General features: G+C 67.7%; 1 protein-coding gene across 2 annotated transcripts; it reads right to left on the bottom strand.

Annotated features, from left to right (window-relative positions):
- Window positions 1-1,080: 1,080 nt before the first annotated feature.
- Window positions 1,081-10,005, bottom strand: LOC101931098 (excitatory amino acid transporter 2-like). 2 transcript variants are annotated; one of them, XM_065571061.1, is made up of 10 exons: window positions 8,991-10,005; window positions 8,108-8,260; window positions 7,166-7,416; window positions 6,429-6,606; window positions 5,533-5,659; window positions 4,236-4,469; window positions 3,652-3,846; window positions 2,863-2,997; window positions 2,323-2,551; window positions 1,081-2,001 (listed from the first exon to the last, which is right to left on the bottom strand). In XM_065571061.1, exons 1-10 carry the CDS (start codon window positions 9,118-9,120, stop codon window positions 1,906-1,908), a joined length of 1,728 nt encoding a protein of 575 aa, XP_065427133.1. In that variant the 5' UTR covers window positions 9,121-10,005; the 3' UTR covers window positions 1,081-1,905. The 2 variants fall into 2 exon arrangements, with proteins under 2 accessions (XP_065427133.1, XP_005312885.1); XM_005312828.3 differs by having other exon boundaries at window positions 1,083-1,998.
- Window positions 10,006-10,242: the final 237 nt, after the last annotated feature.

Here is a 10,242-nt window from a genome sequence, read left to right as displayed (position 1 = left end):
TCCGAGCAGCCCAAGCCGAGCCCACCAAGGCTGGAGTGTCTATCCCCAGCTAACCTCCCCGGGGGGAACTACCTTTGAGACCCCCCCTCAAGAGAACCCAGGCATCCTGGCTCCCAGCCCGGCCCCCCCCTGCTCTAACCACTAGCCCCCACACCTCTCTGTCCTGCCGTGGGGGGAGCTCACCCTGCCCCCCCCCCTCGGGCTGGGGTTATTTCTGACCCAGGGAGGGTCTGGCTCTGTCTCCCCAAGGGGCAATCTGGGGGTCGGCTCTTCAGTTGCTCTTAGATCTAATGTGGCTTGTGTGAGTTTAAATAAACGGGTTCCCACCCCCAACTCGCCCGCCGGCCTCCTTTGCTGGTCAGGAAACGAGGGAGACCCTACAAAAACAAACTGACCCCCAGCCCAGCCCTGCACACCCCCACCCTCACACCTCTGCCGGTGCCCCTCACTCCCGACCCGCAGCCCCTGCCAGCCCAGCCCTGGGCTCCCCCCAGCCCTGCCGGTGCCCCTCACTCCCGACACGCAGCCCCTGCCAGCCCAGCCCTGGGCTCCCCCCAGCCCTGCCGGTGCCCCTCACTCCCGACCCGCAGCCCCTGCTAGCCCAGCCCTGGGCTCCCCCCACCCTTGCTGGGGTCCCCTCTCACCAGCCCAACACTGAGACTTGGCCGGCTGACGCCCTGGTGGCTTATTATCCCATTTAACCCCCCGCCCACCGCCAACATCTGCCCAGCACCTCAGCTCCACCCCAGAGCCAGTGGCTGCAGACTCCTTTCCAGCTGGTGGGATCAACCAACCCCCCCCCCAACCATCACCTCCCTCCCTTCCTCCCCCCTCCACCAGCTGCTCCCCCCACTCCTCCAGTTTTCAGCTCTTTAATCCCAACAGCTGGCCTGGCGGACCGTGAGTCACCCCAGAGCTGGGCGCAGTGGCCGGTGCTAGCAGCTGCCCCATGCCTGGACACCGGCCACTCAGCTTTCGTTAAAAAAACATGGGTGTAAAGACCCCCCCCCTCCCGCACCCCGCGTTGGACTGAGCCTGTCGCACAGCTGTGAGCCCCCACCCCAGGGTAACCGACACAGCGCCGCTGCCTGGGTTTGCCGAGAGCCTGAGCCGTCCACGCCCCATCTGAGAAGTGGGGGGGTGGGAGGTGGGCAAAGATCAGGAGTCCAATGGCAGGGCCTGCTTGTAGGCGGAGCTTGGAAGAGGCCCCGCCCCATGATTCGCCCCCCACACGGAGCAGGGCCAAGCCCGAAGCTGGCGGCAGGTTTCAGTCGTTTATTACAAATCCTGAGGTTCCCCCCCAGTGTTGCTGGGCTGGTGACGATGGGGGGCGGGGGTCAGAACTCAGCGGGGCGGAGCCAGGGAGTGGGGTGGGGGGGCATGAGTCAAACAGCCCCCCCAGGGTGAGGGGGGCAGTCTGTCCGCCCCCTGATGGCTGGGGGGGGGAGGGGTCAGTCCCTGCTGGCGTGAATGGGGGGGCGGGGGGGATAAGGCCAGAGTAGGGAGGGGCTGGGCCTTTGGGAGCCTCTGTAAAGGGGGGGCAGGATGGGAGGAAAAGCTGCTAGACGGGGGGGGGCACAGACCTGGAATTTTCCTGCTGGGGACCCCTCGTCTGGGGCTGGGACAGGCCCCTCTGGGTGTGGGCGGGCTGGGTACATGGGGACCCCTCGCCCGGCACTGGGACGGGCCCCTCTGGGTGGGGAGGGGCTGGGTACACGGGGACCCCGTGCCCGGCACTGGGGGGGGCCCTCTGGCGTGGGGGGGCTGAGTAGAGAGCACTGGTGGGGGGACGAGGGGGGCCCCCACCCAGTGATTTGGGGCAGAACTGAATACAGAGAATTAATCCCTCTTCCCACCCCCCACCCCCACCCCCCGCTGGTGGCAGCTGCTCCAGCCGGGGCCTGGTTATTCCTCCTCTTCCTTCTCCTCCTGGTCACTGCCCGGCCACCCCTCGGGCCCCTCGGCCTCGGCCCCCGGCTCCCATGACGGCGTCTCCGCCTGCTGGGGACAGGAACCAAATTACCCGGGGCACTGTCGCAGGGAAGCTCGCAGCGCTGGGGGCACTGTGGCTGGGAAGCGCGCCGCGCTGGGGGCACTGTTGTGGGGAAGCTCCGCCATGCCAGGGGCACTGTTGTGGGGAAGCTCGCAGCGCTGGGGGCACTGTGGCGGGGAAGCTCGCCGCGCTGGGGGCACTGTTGTGGGGAAGCTTGCAGCGCCAGGGGCACTGTTGTTGGGAAGCTCGCAGCGCTGGGGGCACTGTTGTGGGGAAGCTCGCCGCGCTGGGGGCACTATTGTGGGAAGCTCGCAGCACAGCGGCCTCACCTGCTCCTCCTCCTCGCTGTCAGCGGCGGGCAGGGCCGTGTACCCCACCCCGGCGCCCTCGGGGGGCCCCTGGTGGTTGGGTAGCGGCGGGACCTTGGGGCTGGGGGGCTCGGGCGGGCGCCCCTCGGCCCGGGCGTCGACGGCCGCCAGCTCGGCCCGGGACAGGTAGTAAACGATGCCGGCCCCGAACGAGTCCCCCACCACGTTGATGGAGGTGCGCAGGCGGTCCCTGGGGGGTGGGGCCAGGGGTCAGCGCTGGGGGGCACCCACATGGGGGGACCCCTCCCTGCCCCCTAACTCCCTCCCATCCCTCCTGCCCCTAATTCCCCCTCCCCATCCCTCCTGCACACTCCCTGCTCCCTAACCCCTCCCCATCCCTCCTTCACACTCCCTGCCCCCTAACTCCCTCCCATCCCTCCTGCCCCTAATTCCCCCTCCCCATCCCTCCTGCCCACTCCCTGCCCCCTAACCCCTCCCCATCCCTCCTGCCCCCTAACCCCTCCCCTTCTGCCCCACCCTGCCCCGCCCCCCGGCACTCACAGCAGCCAGTCCACGGCGATGAGCAGGCTAATGTCCTGCGTGGGCAGCCCCACGGCCGTCAGAATGAGCAGCATGGTGACCAGGCCGGCGCTAGGGATGCTGGCCGCGCCCACGCTGGCCAGGGTGGCTGTCAGGCTAGGGGGCAGGGAGGGGGGTGGGGGTCAATGCAGGGGGCAGGGGACCCTTCCCCGCTGTGGGGCCCAGGAGGTCGAGGGCCGGGGGTCTGGGGATAGGGTTGCCACTGGTCTAATCACACAAACACCCTGGCCCCGCCCCCTACACTGAGGCACCGCCCCTCCTTATAGACCCCGCCCCTTCTCCGAGGCCACGCCCCCTTCTCAGAAGCCCCGCCCCGCTCACTCCATCCCGCCTCCCTCCGTCGCTCGCATCCCCCCTCCCCTCCCTCACTTTCACTGGGCTGGGGCAGGGGGGTTGGGGTGCAGGAGGGGGCACCTGCAGGCACCGCTCCCCGTAGCTCCCATTGGCCGCAGCTCCTGGCCAATGGGAGCTGCGGAGTCGGGGCTGAGGGTGGAGGCAGAGTGCAGAGACACCCCCCCACACACACACCAGGGGCCGTGCCGGCCACTTCCAGGAGCGGTGCGGGGCCAGGGCAGGCAGGAGCCCGCCTCACCCCACAGCGCCACCGGACTTTTAGCAGCCGATCTCCTGGGTTGGGGTCAGTAGCCGCCGGGGGACCCGGCCTGATTCCAAAGGGGCGGCAACGCTGTCCGGGGTCTGGGGGCCCAGGAGTTTGGGAATCTGGGGGAGCTGGGGGCCCGGGGGGCTCACCTGACGGTGGCGATCTGCCCCCCGTCCAGGGCGATGTTGTTCATCTGGGCGATGAAGATGGCGGCCACGGCCTCGTACAGCGCCGTGCCGTCCATGTTGATGGTGGCGCCGATGGGCAGCACCAGGCGGGTGACGCGTCGATCGACCCCCAGGTTCTCCTCCAGGCACCGGAACGTCACAGGCAGTGTCCCCGCGCTGGGGGGAGACACACGGAGCCCTGGATAGCCCCCATAGCCCCCCAGACACCCCCCGATAGACCCCCTGACACCCCCCGGCCCCACGCTGGGGGGAGACACGCATGGCCCAACACCCCAATAGCCCCCGACATCCCCCAGTCCCACGCTGGGTGGAGACACACACACATTCCCCAACACCCCCCGACATCCCCTGGCCCCGCGCTGGGGGGAGATATCCATGGAGCATGGAGCCCCCCGACACTCCCAATAGTCCCCAACACCCCCATACCCCAGATCCCTCTGACCCCCCTGTAGCCCCTGATCCCCCCGGATCCCCTTCAACTCCGCCCGGCCGCAGAGATCCACGGAGCCTCCAATGCCCCCCGCTCGGTGCCCCCTGCCCCCCACCTGGAGGCGGTGCCCAGGGCGGTGAGCCAGGCCTGGAAGATGCCGGCGTAGAAGGCGAAGGGGTTCTGGCGCGTGACCCCGAAGAAGATGAGGGGCAGGACGAGGGCCCCGTGCAGCAGCAGCCCCAGGGCCACCGTCACCATGTACATGCCCAGCTGGCGGGCGACCAGCTCCAGGTCCTGTAGCCCCGCCAGCTTCCCGCAGATCAGGGAGGCGATGCCGAAGGGCGAGTACCTGGGGGAGGCCGGGGAGACCGTGAGGGGCGGGGCCGGGGGGAGACCCTGAGGGGCGGGGCCAGGGGGAGACTGTGAAGGGTGGGGCGGAGCCGGGGGCAGACCCTGAGGAGCGTGGCAAGGGGGAGACGGTGAGGGGAGGGGTGAGGCTAGAGGGGACAGTGGGGGGAGCGGCGACACTGCGTGGGGTGGGGCAGGGAGAAGGTGAAGGGGACAGTGAGGAAGGGAGACTATGAGGTGGGGGCTGAGGGGGGCCAGTGATGACGTGGGAATGTTCCTAATGTTTTCTCTGAATACTGGGTGGGTGCCTCAGTTTCCCCTATGCTATTCTCAAGGATCTAGGGGGTGGGATAACGGGGTGTGATTGGTGCAGAGCCCGAGAGGGCAGGGGAATGGCCGATGCCCTGTCTCCTGGCAACGGATGGCCTATCCCCCCCCCCCCCCCCCCGCGACTGAGGGCTCCTGGTCTGTACCCACAAGCTCTGGTTTGGGCTGTTCCTGTCGGCTAATAAACCATCTGTGTTCCCGGCCGGCGGAGAGTCCCGGTGCATGGCAGGAAGTGGGGGTGCAGGGCCCTGACACCCCCACACTCCATGACAGGGACCATGGGGCTGAGAGGAGGAGGGGATGTAAGGGAGATGGGGGGTGGGGGAGGGGCTGGGGGCATGTGGGGGGACTCATGCATGGGGAGAATTGGGGGAAGTAGTTTGTGAGGGGGGAAAGGCTGCGAGGGGTGGCCCTGGGGGGAGATAGTGGGGGAGGGACAGTGAGAGGTGTCCTGAGGACCCCCCCCCAGGTCAGCTAAAGAGTGGGGTGGGCGATGAGATGTGACACCTCTCCCCACAGCCTTTCCTCATCATACCCCCACCCCCAGGCTCCTCCCTGACCCCCAGCATGGCCCCGCCCCCCAGGCTCCTCCCTGCCCCCCATCATACCCCCACCCCCAGGCTACCCCCTGCCCCGCATCATACCCCCGTCCCCCAGGCTCCTCCCTGCCCCCCACCATAGCCCTGTCCCCAGGCTCCCCCCATCATACCCCCGCCCCCCAGGCTCCCCCCCCATACCACATGATCATGGAGACCAGCTGCATGATGATCTCGTTGAGGATGTTGAAGAAGTCGGCCATGGGCTTGGCCTGCTCCCCCATCTGCCCCATGACCACCCCGAAGGCGATGAAGAACCCGATCAGCCCTGTGGGGAGGGAGCGGGGTGTGTGTGTCAGGGCCGTGGTGGGCTGCGAGCTTCCCCCAGCAGTGCCCCAACGCAGCGAGCTTCCCCCCAGCACTGTCCCAATGCTGCGAGCTTCCCCACTGCAGTGCCCCAGTGCAGCGAGCTTCCCCACGGCAGTGCCCCAACGCTGCAAGCTTCCCCCAGCAGTGTCCAATGCTGCGAGCTTCCCCCAGCAGTGCCCCAATGCTGCGAGCTTCCCCCCAGCACTGTCCCAATGCTGCGAGCTTCCCCACTGCAGTGCCCCAGTGCAGTGAGCTTCCCCACAGCAGTGCCCCAACGCTGCAAGCTTCCCCCAGCAGCGTCCCAATGCTGCGAGCTTCCTCCAGCAGTGCCCCAGCGCAGCGAGCTTCCCCAAGCAGTGTCCCAACACTGCGAGCTTCCCCCAGCAGTGCCCCAGTGCTGCGAGCTTCCCCCAGCAGTGCCCCAGCGCTGTGAGCTTCTCCCCAGCAGTGCCACAGTGCTGCATGCATCCCCCCTGCAGTGCCCTCAGATTGACACTCTGGTTGCTGCGAGCTTCCCTGCAGCAGTGCTCCAATGCCGTGAGCTTCCCCGCAACAGTGCCCCAGCACTGCAAGCTTCCCCCAGCAGTGCCCTCAGACGGGCACTCCGGTTGCTGCGAGCTTCCCCACAGCAGTGCCCCAGCGCTGTGAGCTTTCCCCCAACAGTGCCCTCAGATGGGCACTCCGGTTGCTGCGAGCCTCCCCGCAGCCGGGGCCCGCCGGGGACTTACCCAGCACGTTCATGCCCGCCTTGAACTCCAGCCGTTTCTGGGTGAGGGTGCTGGGCCCCAGGTTGATCTCTGTGACGGTGGCGTTGAGCAGGGACAGGTTCCCCGGGAGCAGCCGGGTGATGTTCTCCTGCCGCACCACCTGGGGCGGGACCGGCACCTTCTGGGACACCGTCTGGACCTGGGCAAGGGAACCAGGCTCAGCCCGGACTGCCTGGGGAGAGCGCCCCTGCTGAGCCCCCCGGCCCCACGCCCTGCAGCCCAGCGCCCCCTAGTGACTCCCTGGGGCATTGCCTGCCTGGGGAGAGCGCCCCCTGCTGAGCCCCCCGGCCCCACGCCCTGCAGCCCAGCGCCCCCTAGTGACTCCCTGGGGCATTGCCTGCCTGGGGAGAGCGCCCCCTGCTGAGCCCCCCGGCCCCACACCCTGCAGCCCGGCGCCCCCTAGTGCTGCCTGCGTGCACTGCCTGCCTGGGCGAGCGCCCCCTGCTGAGCCCCCCCGCCCCACACCCTGCAGCCCAGCGCCCCCTAGTGCCTCCCAGGGGCATTGCCTGCCTGGGGAGAGCGCCCCCTGCTGAGCCCCCCGGCCCCACACCCTGCAGCCCAGCGCCCCCTAGTGACTCCCTGGGGCATTGCCTGCCTGGGGAGAGCGCCCCCTGCTGAGCCCTCCAGACCCACACTCTGCAGCCCAGCGCCCCCTAGTGCTGCCTGGGGGCACTGCCTGCTGGGCGAGCGCCCCCTACCTGTTGGAAACAGGCCTGCACCAGGTTCTCGGGGAAGAGGTTCCGGATTAAATCCAGGAAGGCGTCCAGGCTAGAGACCTCCTCGTTCCGCTCCGCCGCGCCCGTCGCCGTCTTCAGCTTGGGGTTGCCCGGGTGGATGGACAGCACCAGGATCACGCCCAGCACGGCGGCCAGCACCGTGGTGGACATGTAATACACCATGGCCCGGGTGCCCATGTGCCCGCTCGACTTGGCATCCAGTCCTGCCAGCCCTGCCCAGGAACAGAGCGAAAGCTACACGGGGACCCCTCGCCCAGCGCTGGGATGTGGCTGGCTCTGGGGTGGGGCACTGGGGCTGGGTATACGGGGACCCCCTCACCCGGCGCTGGGATGCGGCTGACTCTGGGGTGGGGCGCGGGGGCTGGGTATACGGGGACCCCTCACCCGGCGCTGGGATGCGGCTGGCTCTGGGGTGGGGCGCGGGGGCTGGGTATACGGGGACCCCTCGCCCGGCGCTGGGATGCGGCTGGCTCTGGGGTGGGGCTGGGGGCTGGGTATACGGGGACCCCTCGCCGGGCGCTGGGATGCGGCTGGCTCTGGGGTGGGGCGTGGGGGCTGGGTATACGGGGACCCCTCGCCCGGCGCTGGGATGCGGCTGGCTCTGGGGTGGGGCAGGGGGGGCTGGGTATACGGGGACCCCCTCGCCGGGCGCTGGGATGCGGCTGGCTCTGGGGTGGGGCAGGGGGGGCTGGGTATACAGGGACAATGCCCCATAATGAGTCCCTCGCCCTGCTCCATGCAGCACAGCACCCTGTGGGTGGTCGGTCTAACCCCTCTCCCCCGGTGGCTAGGCTGGGTACCACAGCCCTGTGCTGCTCCCGAGCGCCGCGAGTTCGAATCCCATGAGGGGGAACGAGATTCAGCTTTTGGCCCCAGCCGCTGTCCCCGGCCCCCCGCCCTCACCTGAGATGAGGCTGGAGATGACCAAGGGCAAGATGAGCATTTTCAGCATCCGCATGAGGATGTCTCCAGGGAAGGAGATAAGGACCAGCAGGTCTTCGTCCAGCGGGGGGAGCAGCCGCAGGAGGCCCCCAAACACGGCGCCCAGAATGACCCCTAGAGACGAGGGGACGGAACCTCAGCACGACCCCCAATAGGGTTCCCCTCCAGCACTGAGATGCAGCTGGCTCTGGGGTGGGGCGTGGGGACTGGGTATCCGGGGACCCCTCGCCGGGCGCTGGGATGCGGCTGGCTCTGGGGTGGGGCGTGGGTATATGGGGACCCCCTCTCTGGGGAGAGCGCCCCCTAGCCTGCATTGGGGCTTACAATGATCCCATATGTGAACCCGCCCACTTTGCGGGGGGGGGGGGGGAAGGTGACCGCGTGGGTGGGGGGTCAAGCCAACAGCCGCTGGGGAGGGGGGGGATTAGACCATGTTTAATTTTCTTCCTCCCAGGTAGTGACGTAAACGACACAATGAGACGATAATCACATGCCGCCCCGTGGTCTGGGTGTGGGGGGGTCACATCTGATCCCCCACCCATTGATCACCTGTTTGTGTGTAATGATAGAGACGGGGGGTGGGGGTGGAGAGATGTGGGGGAAGGCTGGGGGGGGGGAATGGGTAGGTCCCCTACTCCACCTTCTGCCCCTGCCCCCTAGCTCTGGGCTTCCTGCCCCACCTTCTGCCCCCCAGCGCCCCCTGCTGGGCCCCACCCCACCCCCGACACCCAGCGCCCCCTACTGGCCCCAGCCCATCCCCCGCACCCCAGCGCCCCCTGCTGGGCCCCCCACCCTGCTCCTCGCACCCCAGCGCCCCCTACAGGCCCCCGGGGCTCCCACCTACCCAGGATGGTGAGGGTTAGCAGCAGGTTGCGGGTGAGCCAGCCGCAGCGCTTCGCCAGGCAGGCCTTGGGCAGCGGGTCCAGGCTGAGGTGGGGCCCATCCCCCAGGGCCAACTCCACCTGGTTGGTCATCGCTGGGGTGTGGGTGGGGGGGATGGAAGGAGAAACCCCAGGCCTGGTCTGCGGGTGAGGAGAGAGCGCACGCTGAGCCGGGGAGAGAACCCAGGAGTCCTGACTCCCAGCCCGCCCCTGCTGTAACCACTAGACCCCACTCCCCTCCCAGAGCTGGGGAGTGAACCCAGGAGTCCTGGCTCCCAACCCCCACCCCCATGCCCTGTTTCCCTCAGAATCCCCTAATCCTGTCATCTGGGGCTACTAAGGGACCCCTCGCCCAGTGCTGAGACCCAGTCTCTCTGGGGTGGGGCGCGGGGGTTGTTGGCCAGCCACATAAGCGTTTAGGACAGGAAGTGCTGGATGATGTAATTTCTCAGGGGCGGGGGGGAGGAGGTTTCACCAGGACACCTGGGTTCCTGGCCTGGCTCCTTTAATGGGGTCATGACTTCACACTGTTTCTTTTCTGAGTCTCGGCTTCTCGCTCCAGAGAGTCCTCAGGAGTTGAGCCCTGGGGACGGGAGATGGGGCCTGTCCCCTCTGGGGGGCACCGGTTCCCATCCGGTCCCAGGGCGGGGACTGGCTGGCTCAGGGGAGGCGATTGGGGCCCGTCATGTCAGGCACGGCCCAGACACAGCCCCGCGCCAAACAGCGTCCACCCCACTGCGACCGAGGTTATTTTGCCCATTATAGAGATGGGGAAACTGAGTCCCAGAGAGATACAGGGAGTCTAGGATAGAGCCAAGGATAGAACCCAGGTGTCCGGGCTCCCCCCACGGAGCCGGGGAGAGAACCCAGGAGTCCGGGGACTCTCAGGGTCCCCGCAGGAATTCCTGGGGTTATTTTGTGCACAACTTTTCCCTCCGAGCGTTAAGTTTCCATCTGGCCTGGACAGCAGCTGGGTTCCCCCCCCCCCCCCCCCCCCCGTTAATCCATATTACCGTAGAGGATTTTTCAATTTCTTTTCGCGCGGCATTAAATCATCTTCACAATAAAATAACGGGAGAGGAGGCAGCAGGAACATAATCCCCCCCCCCGGGAGGGTGACCGGGCGGGGGCATTTCCGACCCCAGGGGCAGGAGACCATGGACACAAGAAATAAAAATAGATCTTCTCAGAGTGGGACTATGCTGGGGCTGGGTG

The sequence above is a fragment of the Chrysemys picta genome, chromosome 17, assembly GCF_011386835.1.
Source record: "Chrysemys picta bellii isolate R12L10 chromosome 17, ASM1138683v2, whole genome shotgun sequence".
Classification (NCBI taxonomy): Eukaryota; Metazoa; Chordata; order Testudines; family Emydidae; genus Chrysemys; species Chrysemys picta.
The sequence above is the reverse complement of the archived record's forward strand: the minus strand, read 5'-3'. Positions and strand labels throughout refer to the sequence as shown.

Coding starts and splice junctions, on each gene's coding strand:
- LOC101931098 (XM_065571061.1), bottom strand. CDS start 9,120: ATGACCAACCAGGTGGAGTTGGCCCTGGGGGATGGGCCCCACCTCAGC. Junction 2,552..2,862: donor ATCGCCGTGGACTGGCTGCT/GTGAGTGCCGGG, acceptor CCCACCCCCCAG/GGACCGCCTGCGCACCTCCA. Junction 2,002..2,322: donor ACAGCGAGGAGGAGGAGCAG/GTGAGGCCGCTG, acceptor TCCTGTCCCCAG/CAGGCGGAGACGCCGTCATG.